Source organism: Xenopus tropicalis, chromosome 3 (assembly GCF_000004195.4).
Source record: "Xenopus tropicalis strain Nigerian chromosome 3, UCB_Xtro_10.0, whole genome shotgun sequence".
Lineage (NCBI taxonomy): Eukaryota > Metazoa > Chordata > Amphibia > Anura > Pipidae > Xenopus > Xenopus tropicalis.
In genome coordinates this window covers 91,196,102-91,221,900 of record NC_030679.2, presented here as the reverse complement: position 1 = coordinate 91,221,900, position 25,799 = coordinate 91,196,102, and the positions used below count along the sequence as shown (strand labels likewise).

At 39.9% G+C, this 25,799-nt stretch overlaps 1 protein-coding gene across 3 annotated transcripts in view; it reads right to left on the bottom strand.

Moving 5' to 3' along the window:
- Nucleotides 1-21,585, bottom strand: part of dapk2 (death-associated protein kinase 2) — a 51,194-nt gene extending 29,609 nt beyond the window's left edge. Inside the window, exons 1-2 of one of the 3 annotated variants that reach the window (XM_012966053.3) lie at nucleotides 21,197-21,585; nucleotides 6,481-6,581 (exon numbers count right to left, since the gene is read on the bottom strand). In XM_012966053.3, the coding sequence (XP_012821507.1) occupies nucleotides 6,481-6,557 (77 nt within the window). In that variant the 5' untranslated portion in view covers nucleotides 6,558-6,581; nucleotides 21,197-21,585. 3 annotated transcript variants of the gene reach the window in all.
- Between the last annotated feature and the right edge of the window lie 4,214 nt (nucleotides 21,586-25,799).

Here is a 25,799-nt window from a genome sequence, read left to right as displayed (position 1 = left end):
GGTTGCTTTGAGTTACTAGATGTGGACAAACTTTAGACTGTTTATTGTACATTACCCTAAGAAGCTCCTGATATCCACTGTTTTTATCTCAGGTTTGCTTTAGTAACAACTGGGTGTATTAGTTACAGATGGCCCAAAGGAACACTGTATTTGGCTGCCACAAGCAGTCCACCACTGCATTCCATAGTGCCATAGATGCACGTTTCTGTCATTCAGATAAGTCTACTGTGACTTGACAGACTCTAGCTTTGAGATTCTTTCTTTTTTTGCCCTAGGGGAAACAAATTAAATAAAATCATAACTGCTAGTTAACCATTAGTTAACAAGATGAAATATGTATCTCCACAAAATTATAGACGGGGCATCCTGGAAGGTTCACTGTTTACCATTCTAAGGTTGTTTCCCCACAAGAAGGGCAACTCTCTTGAATGAAATGCTTCATCAGTGTCCACAGACACCACAAGCCTTTACAAAAACTTTTACATGCTCCTGCAGTAAATTTGAAAGGCTTGATGATTCACTAGTCTGGTTCTATTAGAGTGTAGATCATAAGGTAATCAGTAAGTTCACCTTGCACCTCACTATTGAACTTATTGCTTTGGACTCTTGCCCTTTGAGAAGGCTTCTTTGGCAAATAGCAACAGTCTTAAAGGTGTTCTAAGTTGCTGGAACTTCACAATTTTCATTCTAACAGTAGGTTACTATAGGTAGGTTTTCTGTTTCAACAACTGTTTTTTAAGCCAGGAACTTCAATCCAGGCCTAATTGCAAAGCCTAGTACCAAGTTGTGTGAAATGATCATAGTCAGTATAATCCCTGAGTTACCAAAAACTGTTTGAGAGAAAAATAAGATTTCACAGAGCTAAGACAGAGGCCTAACAGGCATCCCCACAAGAAACTCCATCTTAAAGGAACAGTTCAGTGTAAAAATGAAACTTGGTAAAATAGACAGAGTGCAAAATTAAAAAATGTTTTCAATATAGATAGTTAGCTAAACATGTAATCTTTAAAAGCTGGAGTGAACCAATGAGCCATATGGGACATAACTGTTACCTTTTGAATCTGACCAGCATGCTAAGGAACAAGAGCAAACTAAGTGAACAGTTTTGTCCCAGTATAAATAGCTGCAAAGGAGGAAGTAGTGTTCTGGCTATTATCTTAGACGTCGGTTCACTCCAGCTTTTAAAGATTACATGTTAGAGAGGTTAGAGAGCTGAAAGGAGGAAGTAGTGTTCTGGCTATTATGTTACACATCCACTCACTACAGCCATTATAGATTACATGTTTGTCTAACTAAGTATATTAGAAATACTTTTTTTTCACAGCCTATCTATTTACCTCATTTCATTTTCATTTCATTTAAGTATATGAAGTCAAGTAACTATAATCAAAATGATATGTGTGCCTTTAAGTTGCCTGGTTCTTGGGTTTCATTCAGCTGTGTCTGGGTTTTAACAGGTTTGTATAGACTACAGTGGCTTATAGATTCAATGACATGCTTACTTGTGAGTATTTTCATTCAGCTTGTTATTGTTACTTTAGCACAATCATTTATTAGCTCACTATGTGCAAAAAGAATATAAGGACATGCTATATGGTTTAAAATGGTTATGTTCCTGTAAAGAATCCAAAGGCTGACATTAGAATACAAACAAGGAACAGCGGCCACCCTATTGCGCTCTCTGTACTAGAGGAGCCAAAATTCTGATTTAAAAAATCAGAATTTCAGCTTTTAAAGTTACCAGTAGCGGATTTTTGCCTCCCCTGTAACTTCAGGGGAACTACCACCTGAGGGGAGTTTCTCAACTAAACTTATGACAGAAGCACCCCTGAAACAAAACTTTTGCCCTTTATTGTTACCCTTTTTGTGTAAGTGTAAAAAAAATAGATCCATACTGCTAGTAATTGCAAAAAAGTGGGTTACGGTTGGGGTCTTGTTTTTTCAATCTGCTTAGCTCTACCACAGATAACATTTTGTTTTTATATCTGTATTCCACAAAGAATCTGGAATCAAATGCATCCATAATTTACTATCCTTGCTATCAAATTTACAGCAAAGACAAATTATTCTGCAAACTGAATCCAGATTGTTCCTGTCATATGGGTTTAATGGAATGGACAACTGAAGGCAAAAAGTGACTGCTCAGATAGACTGTAATTTTGACACATATCACCCAGTTTGAACGTGCAAGTAAGGCTTTAGAATGTGCACTGTATTCACAAATTGTTCTTAAAGGGTTTGTAATACAAGTGCTATGTCACAAGTGCATATGGCTTCTGTATTTGGAAAACTCCTAAGCAAATCCAAAACATGATATTGGGCTAAAACTTCAAGGAATTGACAAAGGAAAAAGTCAGACCTCCACTGAGTTTCCACTGTGATATTGTTGCCTAGTATATATGTAACACATTTGTGTCTTCTTTTGCCTGTTAGACCAACAACATTTTAAAGGGGTGGTTCACCTTTAAGTTTACTCTTAGTATGTTATAAAATGGCCAATTCTTAGCAACTTTTCAAATGGTCTTAATTGTTTTATTACTTTTTAAATATTTTCCTTTTCTACTGACTCTTTCCAACTTTCAAAAGAGGGACACTGACCCCAGAAGCCAAAATCACTTGCTCTGTGATTCTACAATTTTATTGTTATTGCTACTTTTTATTACTTATGTTTCTATTCAGACCCACTTCTATTCATATTCCAGTTTCTCACTCGAACCACTGACTGGTTGCTAGGATAATTTAAACCCTAGCATGCAGATAACTGCTGACCTTTCAAACTGGAGAACAACTGAACAAAAAGGTATAACAATTGCAAGTTGTCTTAAAATATCAAGCTCTACATCATACTAAAATTTAATTTTAAGATGAACAACCCCTGTAAAGTTCAGTAAAAACATATAAACACTGGTTAGAGAACCTTATTAAGTTATTATTACTTTAAATAGAAGTTATCATAATTAATATTCTGGAAATGAAATACATATTTTGCATTGCAAATTTTGTATGTGTTTAGAATGCATTCATAAAGCTGTTAAAAGGCATGTTTAATAAGTGAAACTTGCACCCATGTGTATGAGCCCAAATATAGAATGAATTTCAGTTCTTAAATAATGGAAGCTTCCTCTTTAATCCCCCACCCCTTCTGCTTCAGAATGTGTTCCTTTGTCTGTAAATATACAGCTGCCTGTCTTATCCTGTGCCAAATTTCTGGGTTCAAATTAAAAATGACTGTGCATGGCACAAATACTGCTGAGGTCATCTCAGGAAGAACCATGGCAGTGGAAATGCTTTTGCCATCCTGCAGCCGATTTAAATGAATGGGAAGCAGCTGCAGCAGGGCAGAAAAGCAAAAAACAAGAGCTATAAGGATTCTGCCAAGCATAAAGGAAAAATATTGACTCTGATTTTTGTACCACTTTTCCTAGTAATAACTTCCTAAACCCAGGAATGACTGAGTTAGTTTCTCAATATAGATGCTATGTTATGAGAGGCATTTGATCCTGATTCTAGCAGGGCTATCATGTGTCTGCAGTAATTCCCCTCATACAAGCACAGGACTGGCTATAAAAGCCAATACCATCCCATCTGGCCTAACACTCTGTGCTAATGAAAACTGATTCCTGAGAACAAGCTTATCCTTCTGAAAATAAATGTTACATCATGAAATCAGTTCTTTAGCACTTTATGTATCACTTTAGAAGTGTCTGGCCACTGCTTGCTATGCACACTTGCATTAGACCCTTCAATACATGTTATCACATAATATATTAATTTAATTTGTGGCAGTTTTTCCTTGTGGTGTGGGATACACAGACACATACACACACATATACACTTTCCCAGGCTATAATTAGCATTCCTCTGGTACATTCCTGCCCATCTTCTGTCAGTAACCAGGGCATTTGTTTTTCTTGTTTCTCATCCCCTGCACACAGCATGATTTACTACAAAGGCCACATGGGTCCTTTTCTTAATGCTGTAGAAAAGCATTCCATATCATAGCATAACATAGCATAACATACTTATATGTGATCCCATATATATTAACTGAAAATATGCATTAAAAAAGTTTCTTTAAGACTAAAAGTTTGAAGTCACACTGTTAATGGTTTTATTATTATTAAATGCATAACATGGAACAACATTGAACAACAACTACCAGAGCATCATCTAAAGCTGGTGGGTGATGCTAAGTCAACGATTCCCAAAGTGAGTGCCTGGGCAAGTGATTACTGTGCTTCCCAGGATACTTCTGAAACTATATCAGCATTGTTGTTCTAGCAAGTTTTACAGATCTGCAGATCTATAGATAAGTTAAGAAAGACCCTGACCAAATGTTAGGCAGAAGTGGGTGCTCAAACCTAAAAAGTCTGACTACAAACCTCTGCCAGTGAGCAGCAGATCATAAACAATTATGATCTACATATTATAAAGCTGTTTTCTTACATTGCATTGTGCAAATCAATTCTCATATATCAAAAACAAAACCTTTCTGTATCATACACCTTTCTTCTCAACTAAATTATAATTATTTTACTTTCAATCACTAAGGGGCATTGCCTAGAGACAAGTTTTAAATGACCTAAGACAACTATTATTTTATGTATGACAAAGTAGTTTGAGTGTTTAAGGGTAAGAACCCACGGAGCAGTTGAGTTGCCCATTATAGATCTCTGCTATCGCAGGTGACAACCAGCGATATATACTCCAATACTAGGGGGCTGATTTACTAATCCACGAATCCGAATGAGAAAAATTCGGATTGGAAAACGAACATTTTGCGACTTTTTCGTATTTTTTGCGTTTTTTTCGTCGCCGTTACGACTTTCCCGTAAATTGTCGCAACTTTTTCGTAACCGGTACGACTTGCGCGAATTGTCGCAACTTTTTCATAGCCATAACAAATTTCGTGAATTGTCGCAACTTTTTCATTGCCATTATGCCTTTGGAGAATTGTCGCGACTTTTTCGTAGCCATTACGACTTTCGCGAATTATCGCAACTTTCGTATTGAGAGCTCGAAAAAGTCGCGACAATTCGCGAAAAAGTCGCAAAGTACCGATCATTACGAAAAAACCGCATTCGGACGCTTTTCGGACGTTCGTGGATTAGTAAATGTGCCCCTAGGAGTTGCTGGTGGAAAGCCCCTTTAATTATACTACTTATATAACGTTCAAAAAATGGTTTTGTATTTTGAGGCTCATTAACAATGGAAATATTAATTTTATATATTTTATGGATATTTCTGACATTACAGGAGTACAGGAAACAACATTTTAAGTATTTTAGTATTTAGTATACACAATCAATTTTTTTTTAAAAAAATGTTAAAATGACTTTTGTAGCCATATTTTTGATTTATAAAAAACATGGCTACAAAAGGCAACACGAGTAACTTAATTTTCTAGGTCTGTCTTCCTCCAGCAACAATTCTCAACAATATTCTTAATTTCATTGCTTCCAACCCTGGCTGAGATTTATATGGAGAACTGGAAGCAGCACACTGCAAACTCAGTGGTATCTATTTGCAGGGTCTAGCACAACTTCCAAAATGGAAGACTAGCAGGGTAGCATAACAACTGGTGAACAGCAGAGTCTGACTGTCTCAGAGCTTAGAGGCCTCAATGCTTAAAGCAGGTGAAAAATTATGCAGGTGGGCTTTTCTTAAAAGGAAAGTTTCTTTTCCAAAGATCTTTGGTTTTCTGTCGTTAACTGCTAGTGAACAGTAACACAGGCAGTGTAAAGGTCGCTTGCTTGGATATTTGGCTCAAAAAGGAATTCAGGGCTGATATGTCCTCACTAATTTTAATTATTCTCAGGGAACACACAAGGTCCCCCTATCCTAGGGCTGCATGAAGAGGTCAGTGTATGCAGTGCTGCATACAAGAGGGGTGGAACATGGGGAAGATGTGATTGTCCCTTGATGCATCCATTCATGAAGCTCAAAGAAAGAGTGACGGGGGTGCAATGAACTCCAGAGCACTAACTTAATACCTAGATAGGTGCAGAACAGAGATGCTCTGTACTAGGAGCAAATGACATGCACTTTGCTCATTGCTACAGACATTGCATTGCAATAGGGTCAGATTGGGGTGTCTAGGGCCCACCGGGGCTGCCACCCCAAGGGCCACCACCCCAGTCGTGCACCCAGTTGCTCATAATTGTTCCTACACTTGCGGCCAACACTTACGCAAGCATGTGCGCAAGTACATCGCAACACCCCCCCCCCCCAGCACAAGCATACACGTATGTGCTTATGTCGCACCTCCTTCTATTTGTGGCAAAGGGAGGGAGTAGAGCTGGGGTGGCTCTGCATTGCAATATATATAAGATAATGATGGCTTTCAGTATGCATAATGACACCTGCAATCAAAAATAGGGGTTTATTTCTAATTGGTTATGCTTATTTTCAATTGTTTTGATCTTGATTTTGTTTCACTGGCTACTGATTACAAATAATTAAAAAGTAAAAAAAAATTACCTCCCCAGTTCGTCTGCAATGTCGTAAAAATCTTCTACCTTCTGCTGCTTAAATTCGACCATTTTGGGTTTCCACATTAAAGGGCACTACAAACCAAAATGCTGGAAGAAAAAGGAGGTCAAACCATGAGCTTTAAATGAAAACTACCCCTGTAGGTTTCTATAAAAATATATTACATAACACAGTCCAAATTTACATTACTGTTCATATATAAAAATAAAACCCTTTCAAGAAACATCTATTTTTCTACTAGTATGTGCCATTGGATAGTCCCATGCTGAATTAGTGCCATTTTACTTTGTAAGTACAAACCAAAAGTATAAATACTTGCTAGGTTACAGTAGCCAATAAACAGACAGTACTGCATCTTTCAGCCCCACACTATTTCTAGTTGCAAATAAAACCTGCTTTATTTCCTGTTAGGTGTTCAGTGACTGATAATACAGAACATTACAAAATCATATTGCCCAACCAGGGGTGCTGCTGCCATAAGGGGAGTTGAGAAACTCAGGCAGTGTGCCCCCAAAGTAACCAGGGGAGGCAAAAAGCCGTCCCTGGTAACTTTATAAGCCGAAGCATTTAAACTGCCAGTTTGGCTTTGGTAGTGTAGAAAGAGCGATTGCGCTTTCTGCACTATCAATGCGCCCCCTCTGGCACTGTAAAGGTAAGCGCTGGGGGTCAAGGGTGGGGGGTGACATCCCAACTTTTGGTCACCATAAAGGGCAATTTAGGACATGCCTACAATTCACTTTTAAATTCACTTTTAGTTTGTTATAAAGTGGCTATTCCTAGCAACTTTTCTAGTCAATCCCCTTAATTTTTATAGTTTTTTAATTATTTGCCGCCTTCTTCTGACTCTTTACAGATTTCAAATGGGGGTTATTGACTCCAGCAGCCAAAAAACACTATTGTTCTGTGATGCTACAATTGAATTGTTATTGTTTTTTTTTTATGCCTTTTTTTATATACAGGCCCTCTCCTATTCATCGCCCAGTCTCTTATTCAAACCACTGGCTAGTTGCTAGGGTATATTAGGCCTTAGTAACCAGATAGCTACTGAAACTCCAAACTGAATATCTGCTGACCAGAAAGCTAAATAATTAATAAACTACAAATAATTAAAAAGACCAGTTGCAAGCTGTCACAAAATATCACTTTCTACATTATACTAAAAGTTAATTTATAAGTGACAACCCCTTTAACGCTCCCAATTTCTAAAAGTGAAACCCAGAAATATGGGACTGTTCAGCAGAAAACAACACCTCTGGGAGGTATGCAAAATGGTGGTTCAAGGTATAATATGTAAAAATGGCAATAATTATTGATATAGCATGCCATTTTGATAAGATTCTTTGAAAGGTGTCTTAGATTGTATTGAGCAGGGCTCTCATTACTTTCTGTATTGGTCACTTTTTAATGTAATTTGTATAGCTGTATACCTCATTTATAGTGCAGTGCTGCAGAATATGTTGCCACTTTATAAATAAGTGTTATAATAACAAGTGGTCACTTACAAGAATTTAAACACAGAATATGTCAAACATATTTCATAATATATTCACAATTTACAGTTCTCCTTTTATCTAGCTCACCAGAGATAAGACATTAGGATGGGGTCATCAGACCCAAAAAAACCATAGAGTAAAAAAATTTGGTTCTATAACCTGTACAGATGAATATTAATGAGAAAGACTGTATATTGCCGGTTATAAAATCCATGGAGTATTGGGAAGGACTTTCTGGCCTTGGAGTGAGATTCAATATGGGCTACACATTCTGTTAATTTTCACTAGGCCAATAAATAACTTTTACTAAAGTCTTTATACATTTGTAACAAAATTGATTTCCAAAATGAAAAAATGATATAAATATCTATATATAAAGCTCTTATAATCTATAAATGGTTTTACAGCCCAGACCTGGATCTCACTGTAGTAGTACACTACAGTACATACCAGCCTCTGCACACATATTTGAGATATTTTATGAACAGTCATGTTTTGGCATGCAGTACTTTATGTATAATATTATGTACAATCATCTACAGCATGGATGGAACATGAACACTAAAAACCAGTTCACATACCTCCCAACATTTGAAAAATTCAAAAAGGGACAAAAATCCTTTTTTTTGACTATGCTTACTTTTGTGACCACACCCCATAAATACCACTTACATTTTACAAAATTTGGCAGGTTATGTAAAGTTTGAACACATTTCTGGGAGTTTTGGGGTCTTCTTTTAACAATTTTGCTAATGGTGAAAGATGAAAGTCTCAGTTCCCCCAAGAGACCTGTTCATCTTAGTTACAGTTGTATCTAAAGGTCCCCATAAACAGGCCGATAGTAGCTGCCGATATCGGTCCCTTGGATCGATTCGGCAGTTAATTGACTCGTGTATGGGCACTTCTGACGGGCCTGCCCAACCGATATCGGGCCTGAAATCGGCCAGATCTCGGCCAGATCTCGATCTGGCAGGTTAGAAAATCTGCGGATCTGCCAGTGTATGGGGACCTTAAGGGCAGGTGTTGAGTATTCTGGGCTCTCTGCCAAAGGCCTACTTATCTAATTAAGGTTGGGAAATTTTGTTTCTTTTTTTGCATTCAGTGCAGGATATCAAAGTGAAATGAGGGAATTTTCAATAAGAATCCCAGACTGTGGGCTGTTGAAATCAGAACTGTCCTGCAAAAAATCGGAACATCTGGGAGGTATAAGTTCAGTTAATAGGGCTTGTGCTGAACATACTTTTTGCCTACTTTTTTATCGCAAAAAAATTCTATGTTTTTTTTTTATTTCTTGAGTTGACAAGAAAATGTATGCCACTCTATAATGTTCTCTATTTTTAAGCAAAATAATTACATTACCAAGAAACAAAACCCTTCTTTCCCCTCTGTTCTGACTGTTGTGTTAGCAGGAATTCCTATCTTACAAGGATCAAACATGGAGTAACTTTAATCTCACTGTTTAACAAATAACAATAAATAACAAAGAACATTGATAGAAAAACATATGGAAAACATGAAGTTGTTTCAGTTTTCATGTTTGCCTTGTCTAACTCAACAATTACCAAAAAAACATAAATTTTGTTCATTAAAACAACAGGCAAAAAGAATGTTAAGCACAAGCCCTACTGACTGAACTCTTGCTGAAAGTCAGCATATTATATTTACTATATGGTCAAAAGCACCTGGACATCTGCCAATCTTAAAGGAGTTGTATCACAACTTATGACAGTTTCCCCAAGCTCGTACAGCTGATTAATATTAGGGATATGCTATTTCAGCAGGATGCTTTAAAGCTATTGGATTTGCAAGGTGCTTGGGCAAGTAAACAAAATTATACTCCAGCAAGAAGACATTATAGGTAATGTAACCTAGTTTGAATAACTTTTTAGTTGATCAGCTCAACTTTATTTTATTATTATTAGAATAATTATCATTAATCAAATACAAAAAAAATGTGTCAGCTCAGTAACCAGTGCAATTAACACCAGAATGTAATAATCAGCCCTGTAGCATCAGCTTCTACCACAACCAAATTTCATTTGCAACAAAATGTAGCTTCTCAGCAGCTGCCCAGAGCACACTAGAGCATGTAAGTGTCAATGACACTGCTAACAAAATCCAAGATGATGACCTACTGTGCTCAATTTAAAGGCATGGATCATTACAGTTACTGAGATTCTTAAACTTTAGGGTGTTGCAGTGAGTTCAGGATACAAAATATGTAATTTATGCCCATGTTTGTTTTTAGTGTTTCATCTTTTAAGTGATACACATTGCTTATTGACTTGAATCTAGCCCTTTGTCTGAAATGCAATGTTAAATGAAAGCCTCTCGGCACCCTGTACTGCTCAGGAAAAGACTAGTCACAATTGTTTAGGACAATTCCTTTTTCACTGAGGACTACTGACAATGCTGCCCATCAGTAGCAAGCACACTTGTCATTCACAGAGGCCCTAAAAACAATAGGGGGGGGAACAATAGGGTGCCCTTGCAGTCTCTCATGGACATAGATGATCTAGCCCCTCACCAGGCTATGCTTTTTCCCACGGTTTCCCCTTATACTGTATAATGATCCTGTTTGAAACAACAGGCAAAAAAAGGCATGCCTGGGCACAGTAGAAAGTGTGCAATCTTCTGGATATTCCCCACAATTCCTCCATCAATGTATTCATGGCAAGTTGTAGCAGAATTGTACATAGGAGAAAGATATGCTAGGCATGTGAAGATGTTCTTATGAGTATGCTCACCACCCACAAGTTTAGGCTTTGATTCTTGTTGAAGAATTTAATCGAAATACATTTTCAATTGCTTGCTGAAATTTTATCAAACAATCTCTTTTCAATCAGTATTTTTATCAGCTGCCTGCAATACTAGCATTCCCAACAATGTTGCCTGTTTTTGGTTGCATGGAGAAATCCCTTTAATAAATTGTCCTGGTTGTATCAAGACAGTTTATTAAAGGGGATCTAAAACCAATTTTTAAACATGCATATAGATGTTCCTTGCCCTAAATATAGCAACTTTGTAATGTCTGCTAAAAAGTTAGTGTACCTGCTTTGAGATACATGCAATCCTTTCTGCAGCTTTCTGTTCTCTTCCTTGACTGTGATCCCCTATGTTGGGTCGGCAACCCGCGGCTCCAGAGCCGCATGCGGCTCGTTTTGGCCTTAGGTGCGGCTCGACTGGTGACTATCATACTCCGCGGCGAGCAGCGCCTGAAAAGCCACTGAAAGACTAGTGACTAGTCTTTCAGTGGCTTTTCAGGCGCTGCTGTCCGCGGAGGATGATGTGTGTGCTGCCGCTGGCCGGCGATGACGTCATCGCGCCGCCGCTGCGCTGAAGAGGAGGACCGAGCTGAAGCCAGACTGCAGTAAGGAGGACCGGGCTGAAGGAAGGCGCGTGATTCGCTCTCAGGAGGTAAGTCACACTTTTAGGGGGGCCTGGACTCTGGCACATTATAGGGGGGCTATTGGACTCTGGCACATTATAGGGGGGCCTGGACTCTGGCACATTATAGGGGGGCTATTGGACTCTGGCACATTATACGGGGGCCTGGACTCTGGCACATTATAGGGGGGCCTGGACTCTGGCACATTATACGGGGGCCTGGACTCTGGCACATTATCCTGTATATAGCATTAAGGTAAGAAACAATATATGCAGTGTTAGATTTGTTTTATAATGGTTTTGCGGCTCCAAGTTTTTTTTTCTTTATGTCTTAAAGGTTGCAGACCCCTGCCCTATGAATACAGGAACATAACTGTCCACTCCCCCTACTTCATCAAATTGGACCACCTCCTCCCAGCCTCCAGTCACTTTAAGTCACTCTCCCAGGATTTTCCAGTTTTTCAGCAAATTTCAGTGTGAGCATGTGTAGCATTCAGTGACATCATTGGCGCGTCTGCACATGCACGGGCAACCAATCAGCAGCTTCAGGAGAGTGTGTGAATAACATTGTCACTTATGACAGTGGGCAGACACAATGACGCCACTTCTTGTGTCCTCACCGGCTTCACAAAAAAGTTTCAGAGGCATGCTGTGCATGTCACAGTTCCCTCTAGGTTGACAACTCTGCAGAAACAAAGTTTTAGGCACAGGCACAAAGATTTTTGTCAGCCACACTAAGGGGCATATTTACCAATGGTTGCATTTTTTTTTTTCCCAAAACTTTTCACTTTTTCACTCCACCTGTATTAACGCAGGCCGGAAGTTGCCTCACTTCAGCCTGCTACAGGAAGCGTAGGCAATACATACAGTGGATATAAAAAGTCTACACACCCCTGGTAAAATGTCAGGTTCCTGTGCTGTACAAAAATGAGACAAAGATAAATAATTTCAGAACTTTTTCCACCTTTAATGTGACCTATAAACTGTACCACTCAATTGAAAAACAAACTGAAATCTTTTAGGTGGGGGGAAGAAAATCAAAAAAATTAAAATAATGTGGTTGCATAAGTGTGCACACCCTTAAACTAATACTTTGTTGAAGCACCTTTTGATTTTATTACAGCACTCAGTCTTTTTGGGTATGAGTCTATCAGCATGGCACATTTTGACTTTGCAAGATTTGCCTACTCTTCTTTGCAGAAACACTCCAAATCTGTCAGATTGCGAGGGCATCTCCTGGGCACAGCCCTCTTCAGATCACCCCACAGATTTTCAATCGGATTCAGGTCTGGGCTCTGGCTGGGCCATTCCAAAACTTTAATCTTCTTCCGGTGAAGCCATTCCTTTGTTGATTTGGATGTATGCTTTGGGTCGTTGTCATGCTGAAAGATGAAGTTCCTCCTCGTGTTCAGCTTTCTAGCAGAAGCCTGAAGGTTTTGTGCCAATATTGACTGGTATTTGGAACTGTTCATAATTCCCTCTATCTTAACTAAGGCCCCAGTTCCAGCTGAAGAAAAACAGCCCCAAAGCATGATGCTGCCACCACCATGCTTCACTGTGGGTATGGTGTTCTTTTGGTGATGTGCAGTATTGTTTTTGCGCCAAACATATTTTTTGGAATTATGGCCAAAAAGTTCAACCTTGGTTTCATCAGAACAAAACACCTTTTCCCACATGCTTTTGGGAGACTTCAGATGTGTTTTTGCAAAATGCAGCCTGGCTTGGATGTTTTTCTTTGTAAGAAAAGGCTTTCGTGTTGCCACTCTACCCCATAGCCCAGACATATGAAGAATACGGGAGATTGTTGTCACATGTACCACACAGCCAGTACTTGCCAGATATTCCTGCTGCTCCTTTAATGTTGCTGTAGGCCTCTTGGTAGCCTCCCTGACCAGTTTTCTTCTCATCTTTTCATCAATTTTGGAGGGACGGTAATGTCCCTGTTGTGCCATATTTTCTCCACTTGATGATGACTGTCTTCACTGTGTTCCATGGTATATCTAATGTCTTGGAAATTCTTTTGTACCCTTCTCCTGACTGATATCTTTTAACAATGAGATCCCTCTGATGCTTTGGAAGCTCTATGTGGACCATGGCTTTTGCTGTGGGATACGACTAAAAAAATGTCAGGAAAGACCAACTAGAGCAGCTGAACTTTATTTGGGGTTAATCAGAGGCACTTTAAAATGATGACAGGTGTATGCTGACTCCTATTTAACATGATTGTGAATGTGATTGCTTAATTCTGAACAAAGCTACATCCCCAGTTAGAAGAGGGTGTGCACACTTATGCAACCACATTATTTTCATTTTTTTGGTTTTCTTCCCTCCACCTAAAAGATTTCAGTTTGTTTTTCAATTGAGTTCAACTGGGAAAGGCTTTTCATGGGGTTAGACACAGAAGGAAAATGGAACATCTTTAAAACATTGCTTTGTAGGTATACACAACAGTATATCCCCCTTGTAAGCAAGGAGAGGCATCGCAAAGCAAAACCTTTATGGCTGAATAAAAGTGTTATTGTCGAGGTTGGTAAGAAAAAATGTGCTTTTAGGGCATTCAAGTTAGCTGGGACAGCAGAAACTTTCATCAGGTACAAGGAAGCAAATAAAGCATGCAAAAAAGCTATCAAGCAAGCTAAAATAGAAATGGAAAGGGATATTGCAGCTAGGAGTAAAAAGAATCCTAAATTATTTTTTAATTATGTGAATAGTAAAAAAATGAAGCAAGAAGGGGTGGGAACTTTATTATCACGGGGGGGGTAAGTTGGTTGATGAGAACGGGGAAAAAGCTGAAATTTTGAACTCTTATTTTTCATCTGTCTATACATCTGAGGAGCCAGATAATGAAGGCTTCCCTTGTAATATACCCAGTTCTAGTAATTTAGCTACTGGCGCATGGGTCACTCGGGAGGAAATTCAAAAGAGACTTGAACATGTAAAGGTAAACAAAGGTCCAGGGCCGGATGGGATTCATCCCAGGGTATTAAATGAGCTGAGCGCTGTGATTGCCAAACCTCTTCACTTAATTTTTCAGGATTCATTGAGGTCTGGCATGGTGCCAAGAGACTGGCGGATTGCTAATGTGGTGCCGTTATTTAAAAAGGGATCCCGTTCTCAGCCTGAAAACTATAGGCCTGTTAGTCTGACATCAGTAGTAGGAAAACTTTTGGAAGGGGTAATAAGGGATAGGGTACTTGAATATATTGCAGTTCACAATACTATTAGTTTGTGCCAGCATGGTTTTATGCGTAACAGATCTTGCCAGACTAATTTAGTCGCCTTTTATGAGGAGGTGAGCAGGAACCTCGATGCTGGAATGGCAGTTGATGTCATCTACTTGGACTTTGCTAAAGCGTTTGATACAGTACCTCACAGAAGGTTAATGATCAAATTAAGGAATATTGGCCTAGAACATAATATTTGTAATTGGATAGAGAACTGGCTGAAGGATAGATTACAAAGAGTGGTTGTAAATGGAACATTTTCTAATTGGACCAGTGTGGTTAGTGGAGTACCGCAGGGGTCAGTCCTTGGGCCTTTGCTTTTTAACTTGTTTATTAATGACCTGGAGGTGGGCATAGACAGTACTGTTTCTATTTTTGCTGATGACACTAAATTGTGCAAAACTATAAGTTCCATGCAGGATGCTGCCGCTTTGCAGAGCGATTTGACAAAATTAGATAACTGGGCAGCAAACTGGAAAATGAGGTTCAATGTTGATAAGTGCAAAGTTATGCACTTTGGTAGAAATAATATAAACGCAAACTATCTACTGAATGGTAGTGTGTTGGGGGTTTCCTTAATGGAGAAGGATCTAGGGGTTTTTGTTGATAACAAGTTGTCTAATGCCAGGCAGTGTCATTCTGTGGCTACTAAAGCAAATAAAGTGCTGTCTTGTATAAAAAAGGGCATTGACTCAAGGGATGAGAACATAATTTTGCCCTTTATAGGTCCCTGGTAAGGCCTCACCTTGAGTATGCAGTGCAGTTTTGGGCTCCAGTCCTTAAGAAGGATATTAATGAGCTGGAGAGAGTGCAGAGACGTGCAACTAAACTGGTTAAGGGGATGGAAGATTTTAACTATGAGGTGAGACTGTCAAGGTTGGGGTTGTTTTCTCTGGAAAAGAGGCGCTTGCGAGGGGACATGATTACTCTGTACAAGTACATTAGAGGGGATTATAGGCAGTTGGGGGATGTTCTTTTTTCCCATAAAAACAATCAGCGCACCAGAGGTCACCCCTTTAGATTAGAGGAAAGGAGCTTCCATTTGAAGCAGCGTAGGTGGTTTTTCACGGTGAGGGCAGTGAGGTTATGGAATGCCCTTCCTAGTGATGTGGTAATGGCAGATTCTGTTAATGCCTTTAAGAGGGGCCTGGATGAGTTCTTGATCAATCAGAATATCCAAGGCTATTGTGATACTAATATCTACAGTTAGTACTAGTGGTTGTATATATAGTGTATGTATGTGTGTATAGATTGGTAGGTGTGGGTTAGGTGTGCTGGGTTTACTTGGATGGGTTGAACTTGATGGACACTGGTCTTTTTTCAACCCTATGTAACTATGTAACTATGTAACTATGAGTGGTACAGTTTACAGGTCACATTAAAGGTGGAAAAAGTTCTGAAATTAGTTATCTTTGTCTCATTTTTGTACAGCACAGGAACCTGACATTTTACCAGGGGTCTGTAGACTATTAATATCCACTGTATGTTTTTCCACCAGCAATTTTGTAAATCACTGTCAATGGTTTCTTTTTGTAACTTTGTTTTTATAAAGTTATGACATCTGTTGTAACCTGTGAAATTCAGGAGCAGAGCAGTAGAAAAATGGGGTTTTATTTAATGTACTACTGTTTTTACATTGTGATTGTTTCGGTGTATCAACATACAATGCCTGTTCCAACAATTACTCCAGCCTGGTACTAATAGCATTTATTAAACAAGCAACTGCCAACAAAAAGCAAATTCAGGTGTGGCGCCCAAGTTAATTAAACAGTTAAACAATTAACATTCCATCATGCTTTGGATAATGCATAAAAAGGTTTGGCGGGCTCTCTGTAGTATGTAAAGAGGAGTATCAATTTAGGGCCACTCATTAGTTCTCGCCCCCATCCCTGTTCATTATAATTGGCTCTATGGTTTGGTTGCAGTGCATAAACCCTTATAGTGCCTTATAATGGGTTCTTCCAGGTACTCCTCTTTCTTCCCTCACTCATCAAACATACAGACAGGTTTCCTGGCTCCTAATAAATCTGACCCTAGTGTGTAGAAATGTAATAGGGACTGTGGCTTGTAAACTCATCCGGGGAAGAGACTGATGTGAATGTATAATCTCTGTAAAAAACTTAGTAAAATATGTCAGAGCTATATCAATAAAAAATAATACTAATTTGATTTTCTTTGTCCTTTAATGAACAAAAGAGCGAGAATATGACTGCAACACATGACAAAGTTTTGAACGTCTTTATAAACTGGATATATTTAGTAAATGCCCAGTTTGTTTTATTACACACATTTTGCATTTCCAAACAGTGTTTATGATTAGGGTTGCCACCTATCCTTGAAAAAAAGGACTGGCCTTCCTATATTTTTACCATTCTTCCCTATTAATAACATTGGCAGCAAGCATCATATTTACTGGCTAGGCCAGTATAATACCAGCCAAGTGGCAACCAAATTTATAGTTTATCTGTATCACATCTGATATGTTGCAATTTATGTTCAGTTGTTAATATTTGTCAGGTGAAAGAGAACACAGTTTTACATGTACCACACCTAGCATGATACAAAGGTCATTCTCCAGCAGGCACTTTATATGAGATGGAAAAAAATAAGTACCAAGTATGAAGTCACCATAAGCTTTCACAGAATGTTTCAGCAGCAATACAACACAGCTTAGTGAGCACTAATAATGTGCAAGCAGACAAAAATAAAGTCCCCATACTAACCAAAGATGCTCACTTCTGCTTTTCAGTTATTGCCATTTGATTCATGTAGAAACATAGAACAAGGTATAGAATCTTTTAGATCTCAGTAAAGCTGTACTTTTTGCTTCTTAATAACTGTATGAATGTAACATGGGTACACTTAGGAAAACAAGGTGTACCGCACTCCACCCCTCTGTACCTTAAAGGACATGTAAAGCCTACATTTGCCTACAATGTATATCAGTTTGGCACGTCTCCCCCACCCAAATGGCATCATTTGTACTGCATATATCCCCTCCGTTTGCTAGCACCATCACATTTTCCTAAAGCAAAAAAAGGTTTACATGTCCTTCAAATACTGGTTACATCCACTGTGCAGAATAAAATAAAATGTAAAAATAAATGGCACGCAGATGGTAGGGAGCTCTGGAAGTAACTCCCGTATTTAACAGGTTTCACTTTAGTGGCTCCTTTTGCAGGGTTGTCCCTGCAAACACAAGTGACGTGTACCTAATGAGTCAAACGTCTATGCAATTTCTGCTGCTGCCAGCATCACTGTAGTAAAAATTAGGCAATTGGCCAAAGGGACTTGAGAAATAGCAGCAATGAGAACTCTGGTTACTTAGCATGAGTTGCTTTAGCATTATTTAAGCCCAGTGTCTGCAAATATCCCTCAGAAAGATGATGGAGCACATGGAGATAAGAGCAGGTCCAGGGATGCTTAAGTTACTTCCCATTACAACAAGTCAGTGGGAAGCAGCCAAGCCTTTTCATAAGAGTCTAGATTGATGCTACTTGTAAGAGTCAGTGGTGTAACTGAGTGTTGGCTGTTGGCTATACACTTGGGGATGTTTTTGTTGCTTTGTTTAGTGATGGCATTAGTTCTTTTTAGGCTAATGCCACACCATCCGTATGGCATATATTTTTAGCAAGCTGAAAAACCCTTGCCGAAAATATGCACTGTACGCTCCTACCTGTGCCTGCAACGAATGAAGCAGCCAAGCCTAGTGATGAGCGAATCTGTCCCGTGACTATTTTGCTGTGATCTTGCCCAATTTGACGCGCGCCAAAAAAAAAATTCCGCGCAACAAATTTTTCCACGGCAAATTTTCACTGAAGTTTCGCAAAATGTTTTGCCAATGGCGAAATGCGGAAATTCGCCAAATCCATGCCTGCCGAAAAAATTCGCTCATCACTAGCCAAGCCTTTTCATAAGGGTCTAGATTGATGCTACTTGTAAGAGTCAGTGATGTAGGCTATACACTTGGGAATGTTTTTGTTCTTTGTTAAGCGATGGCATTAGTTCTTTTTAGGCTAATGCCACACTATCCATATGGCGTATATTTTCGGCAAGCCGAAAAACCCTTGCCGAAAATATGCGCTGTACACTCCTACCTGTGCCTGCACCCGAATGAATGGAATACGCTCGGGTGCAGGCACATGTAACTGATATCCGCCAAAAAACACAAGACTTCATATTTTCGGCGGATATTGGCTACATGTGCAAGCGCAGGTAGGGGCATTTTTGAGAGTATGGAGCGTACATGTGTGGTATTAGCCTTACAGTTAAGGATGAAGAAACACAGAGCTACTTAGTAACAGCTATATGTCACAGCTGCTAAAATACCGGAAAATACCCTGCCATAGACAATACTGAGGTTTGCCTCTGCTAAAATACACATTAAGACAAAAATAAACCTTCTACACCATGAGTGTGTGTAATAGTAGAGTCCCTGAACTATGGTCTGGTAAAGGCTGCACCTTTTTGATACACAATCTATTATAGTAACTTGAATTAGTAGGTCAGTACATAGGTCAGTGATCCTATAGGGAGGAAACTGCACATTTACTAAGCGGACCTCAGAGAAGAGTTTTACAATGTGCAGCTGAATCACAAAGTGCATTTACAATAAAGAACTTGAACATGAAACACAGATACTAAAAGATATATTATTAATATAAGGGAAAATTCCCCCCTGCTGTAGTTTAAAAGAAGTCACACAGGATTTTCCTAAACATATAAGACATACATACTCCTTTACATTCTGCTCTGTGCTTTTATGTACAACTTGTTTAACATTCGGCCTATTCTATTATTAAAAAAATACTTTATTTTTTATTAAGAATAAAAGGAGGATTGCATTGCTTTCTCACACTTATTACCACCCTTGTAATTAGCTTAATTAGTTTAATTAGAGATAATGAGCTCTGTATTAATAACCCCCCTCCTTTCACCCATTTGTTGTGGTTTGGCTTACAGACAAGCAAAAAGTGGAAAGAGAAAATCTGATTAACCATCTAGCAAAAACAAGAAGCTGGAATCATGAGGTGGTTTCAGTTACCCCAATTTAGCTGAAAAAATTACAAAAAAGTATTTGTTTTTAAAAACAATAGGCAAAATTAATGTATAGCACAAGCCATATTCACTGAACTCATGTTATGGGGGGGGATACTGCCGATTTAAGCTATTCTCTATTGTACTGCTAAGAGTTTTTGCTTTCCCCATCTCTGCCACTTCTTTTCCCTTTGGAACTTCTACTGTCTACAGCCCTCTTTTTCTCCCACCTTTCTGTGTGTTTTACATTTCTATCTTTGTGACACTTCCCCTATTGTTTCTAATTTCAATTTGTTGTATGATCATTGTTTAAAAATTATATATATTCCACCTTCCCTTTCCTCTTCTGCTCTCCGAACTCTCCAGCCTACTATTGTTTACTATCTATTACTCTTCAATCCTCTATCCTTCCCATGTCTCCCCAATGCTCTGCCCGATTAATTTCCTCTTCTGTTTATTTTTCAGTCTCACTTCCTTCCTCAGAATTCTGTTAATGGAGGGTTCAAATATTAAGTGAGTGCTGAAGCACTGTGTGACATGGGGACAGGCACGTAAATGCTACATTACCTCTGCATGCAGCTTATGCATCGATCCTTGTGTAGCTTTTACATTGCACTTCCTACCCAGCAGCACTAAATCACATTGGGTATTGGATATGAGGGTGCAGGAATCCAAACTTCCCCTGCCCATCAATGTAGGGAACACAAACTCTATGTAGTTAGTCCCCAGGCCAGAATGAAGTACAGGCTCTGAGTTCTTTAGTTCAGAATTGCTAACCGCTAAGCCACCATGCCACCCAAAAATTTAAACTTTTTAATAGTTATGGTGCGACTATACCATGGTTTATCATTTTGCTTTTACATTCTAAAGTGGCATATCAATTACCTTACAAAGGTGTATGAATCTGTGCAAACATCTTGGATCTGTTCCTATGTTTACTGTGGTACATTCTGCAATTATGCCTTTACATGCCTATGACACAATACAGTAAGTAGACTTGCTACTTGCTACAAACATCACACATAAACAATTCTATTAATTAAATTAAAGTTGTCTTGTCCATGTGCCATTCCCAGATACCATTAACCCATTGTTCCCATGTACCCCCCCCCCCAAAAAAAAATGGTCTAAATGCCAAGCACTACCTGAGAGTGCAGGCTGGTACAATCTAATCCCCAGAGCAAAGTCTGTAGATGTTTTGGGTGCCCATTGGCAATGCCCAGCAGAAGAGAAGAAGGAAGATTAGTCCCCCATGGCTCCACTATGGCTGGCGCAGTCTGACTCTGTATTGGTTCTTAGCCGAGCTTGCCGTGACAAGCCACACTCACTATAGTGCCTGGGGATCAGGTCGCAGCTGGTGTATTAACCCCCATAAGGCAAGCACATATATAAGCAGCAATACCAGAGAGATACGGTGCCTCGGTGCCATACTGTCCCCACTCCTGGCCATAGGCTGCTGCTGCCTGTAACTTTCTGTAACCTTTAAACTGAGCCCAGCCTCTACCCAGGGTGAGCCCCGGCTCATTTAGCAAAAGGTACCCTAAACCCGGGAGTCTCTCTCACCTGCCGGTGCAGTCTTTGCGTTCGGTACGAGTTTGTAGAGTTCTCAGTCTGTCCCCATTCTGCTGTCGCCACAAATCTTCTGTCAGAACAGCAACTTAAGTTCCGTAGCAGAGTTCGCTCACCGTAAAAACCTTTATAAGCGCGTACAAGGGATATAAGCGGAGGGCTGGCGCCACCTTGAGGCACACACGCGAACTGCAGCTGGGACGCACCGGCGTTAGTGAAGAGACGAAAGGCAGGACTGTTGCGCCAGTGCCAATGCAGCTTGGAATCGCATTCCCCAGTCCCCGACAAGTACTGGCGCTTGGCAGCTCCAAACATACGCAGGATAAGTAGTATTGTTGCGTAAACTATGGAACTTTGTGCTTTTACTGAAATCACTGTGTAGGAAAAGGGAGCATGTAGCTAAGTCAGACCGTGAAAATGAATTCTTGTAGATTGTAAGCTCTTTTGGGCAGGGCCCTCTTCACCTCTTGTATCGGTTATTGATTGCTTTATATGTTACTCTGTATGTCCATTGTATGTAACCCACTTATTGTACAGCGCTGCGGAATATGTTGGCACTTTATAAATAAATGTTAATGTAATGTAATGTAAAGTCTGCTTCCCAGGCGCTAATACCTTGAATTGTTTCCCTGCTGCACAAGGTAGCGCTAAGGTTTCCTTGTTGAAACCTCAGTTTTATATACCCGGATTTTCTTTGCAGTCCCACCCATTTGTTAAGAATTTCAATGGGCTCTTTTCCCTTATTTTAGATTGTAAGCTCTACCGGGCAGGGACCTCCTTCATCTTGTGTTTCTGACTCTTATTACAACTGCACCTTGTATTTATTGTATTTATTGTTGTACTTTGTCAGGGTCGGACTGGGCCGCCGGGACACCGGGAAAAATCCCGGTGGGCCCCAGCGGCCCAGTCCTACCTTTGCCGCGACCCCGCTACTGACTGTTCCTCCCCGACGCGTTCAATTTATACGCGCTCGGGGAGGACGTCAGGCGGGGGCCCTTCGGGGGGGTTAGGGGGGCCCTTGGGGGGGTTAGGGGACGCGGCTGGGGCACCTGCAGGGCCCCTGGGGCGGGAGCCCCGGTGGGCCCTGCACCCCCCAGTCCGACCCTGTACTTTGTATTTATCCATTTTGTATTTATCCATTATCTTTAACCCCCTGTCTGTATTAATGAATTCTACTGTACAGTGCTGCGTACATAAGTAGCGCTTTATAAATAAAGATATACATACATATACATACATACATGTTATCCTGAATTTTGCATAAAAGGTTTGTCCTAATGTTCCCAAAAATTGCTGTTTGTCCTCTGGGAATGTTATTATTGTAGGGTGAAACAATCACTTGAAAATGCAGGGACATGCTTATTTTGGCTACTGGTTGTACTTTTAACACGCAACTCCCTGCGTGTGGCGCTACAGGAGCCCTGAGCCCCCGCTTATTAAGGGGGGACAGGTATGATATAAATGAATGGCGTGCCTCCACCCAGGGCAGGTATAGGTAGAACTATATTTCTCCTCCCTTGGAAATCTCAGTGGGGTCCTCCTTGAACCTGGACTCCCTGCTTACCAGGCAGTTGAGGATCCTCAGTATATGAACAGCCAAGACACCGGTTAAAATGGTGAACCAGATGAACTTGTTTATTGATACAGGCAGAACACTCTGCCCATTCTCTCTAGCCTAGTCTGCACCTCATCCAGTCATGCATAAATCACTTACTGCTTTAGGTTGTGCATCTGACTGTCAGAGAGGCCTTGCACATGCCCCCCATAATGTAACATTAATGCTGCACTGCTTAACCCTTATTATTAATACAGTAAATCTTGTATTTCAATGTACAACTGTCTACTAAGCTTATATCCTTTCTGGATTTGAAGAATAAGTTCCTTTAATACATTTCCCTGATTTTACATTTTCTGTATTTCACACTATTTTTTCCCTAGTCCCCTATTACAATAGGTCTAAAATAATTTTCCACCTTACACATGGGATATGATCGTCATATCTACCCTAAGCCACAAAACTTGGGGCACCTGACACCTTATTCTGGCACTGACTATCTAGCAGTGTTGCTATCATGGCTAGTCCTTTCCATCTAGGCTTGCCATATGGCTGGTATATTTCCATCCATCCAATGTTAAAGCCAATATAATTAACAGAGAAGAAATAAAATAAATATGGAAAAGCATTGGACAATCAATTATGATGTCACTGGAATTTTTTTTTGGTTGGGGGGTTGACATGTCCTTTAAGTTTGTATTTTTCACTTGCACAATGTCCTTGATAAAGGTCCCAGGAGGGACCGAAACGTTGGAACGCACAGTGAACGAATAAATAGAAGAATTGCTGTGAAATGGTGTGCTGGTCCTATTTATAGGTATTTACATATTTTTTTTTTTTATTTAACTGCCAATTTTTATTGGTTTTGTTAGTCATGGTGAATTACAACAATGGTAGAATGCTCATTGCAGTAGTCTGCGTTATGGGGATTGTCATTAGGTGGCATCATGAATAGCAGTACAGTTATGAAAATGAAAGAAAATTGTAGGGAGAAAAGAAAAAAAAAAGGGGATGGGTAAATAAGGATAGTAAAATACAGTAACTTGAAACAGTGAAAAACAGTATTGTAGCGGCTGGGACCTGTTATTTTGGTAGAATGGGGGTATATTTCTCTTTTGTTATTTGCCAATTTCTGTGGTTAGGGGTGTAATTCTGTGGTTAAGCTTGTATTGCCATGAATAGTTGGGAGTCGTTTTCATGGAGTAGCCAGGGTAGCCAGATTTTTTTATGGGCTTCCATATCGTTTCGTAGCATATATGAGAGCTTTTCATTAGTGGCTATGCATATTATTTATTATTATAGAGTTTAATGGTAATTCTATTTTTTTCCAGTTGCTGGCAATAATCATTCTGGCAGCCATAAATATGTGTTGGCTCAGCCTGTGAGCTGAATTTGTATACCTGGGCGGTTTCTTTCCCAGTAGTAGTGTGAGGGGGTCTTTAGGGAACTCTGAGTGTAAGATCCTTGATAGTAAGTAGGTAACTGAGTCCCAAAAAGTCGAGACAATGTGGGTTGCTGGTTGGGTAGAGTTTATCCAGTCTGTATGGGACCAGATAGGTTCTGTGGACAGTGTTGGACTGGGACCTCAGGGGCCCACCAGAAAATCTAAGGCCATGGACCCACTCTCCAAAATATTTTCCTCCTTTCCTCACTCAACCACTTTATTCTCCTAGTCTCTTTTATTTACATGCTAGCATGTATTCTTCCACCTACTGTATTTCTCCCTTTTGTTCCCATTCAGAAATAGGGAATTACCATGAATTAGGCCAAATGGTTAGAAGCAGGAGGGCCCACTGACCCCTGGGCCCACCGGGAGTTTTCCTGGTATCCTGGTGGGCCAGTCCGACACTGTCTGTGGAAGATTTTGATGGAGGTTTCTCTCACTGTTACGCAGGTGCTTCCTTTATTGGCCATTTCGCTACAGTGGGGTATTTACATATTTTGACTTCAGCACCCGTCTGTTAAACTGGTTTAGAGTGCGGACACACAGCTTTATATATTATATTATATATATATATATATGCTCAGGGTAGGGTTGACAGCACACGCAGGGTTTTCATATGAAAAATCACAAAGGTGTAGATGAATAAATGTGAGGCTTTATTCAGTCCGACGTTTCAGTTCCTATCTGGAACTTTCATCAGGGACAGCAACATCTCAGTGTAGTACAAACGTTTTTAAGCACAAAAGGGCGCCAAGCTTGTTGCTAGGCAACCACTAACACATACATAAAGTGACAAAATCAAATGGAAAACACAAAAAGACATAAAAAAACATAAAAAACGATTACAAAAAGTGTTTATAGGTATAGACATATAAGGACAATGTGTCCAGGGCCAAAGGGTACATAAATGAAAGGATCTCAGTATATGGCAATAGCTGGTCGTTTTGTAGCAATATAAGGTTGCAAAACATGAAAAGCCCCAACCACTCTCTGCTCCCATAGCGCTGGGCAGGAACCGCAAGTACAATAGACCAACACCAAGTGGTGCGGCATTCTAAATCATTGCTCGTTTGACTTACTTTTACTTGTAGTGGAACAGGTGGGGAAGGAACTCATTACAGTCAGGGCTGACCTGAGATCACTTGAAACACAATATTTTGACACACTTAAAACTGACAGTACTTCGGATTGGCTTAGTAAACTACAAACCAGTATCGACAAGTACAAACGTGACTTGACTAATTTCAAACAAAACAAGCTCAGGAAGGTGTCTGACGATTATAAAAATAAACGGGTCTACGGGTGGTTACTTGGTATTAAGTCTGATAACCGTAGTTTCAAACCCCTGAGAAAGAAAAGGCTACCTAAATCTCTTTTGACTCTGGACAGCTCAGACCAGTCCACTGATTCTGACAGCAACCCTGCTACCAAACCTTTTTTAGGGGTGACGACCCGGTCCAGAAGGGACAAAGAAAGCGACGCCACACCAGACGAGGGGGGTGCAAACATAAAAAGCAAACCCCCAAAAGCAAAGAAAATATTATCTTCAACCTAAGTCAACACATTATGACTGAGGGTGAGCTTTCCTTGCTGTCTAG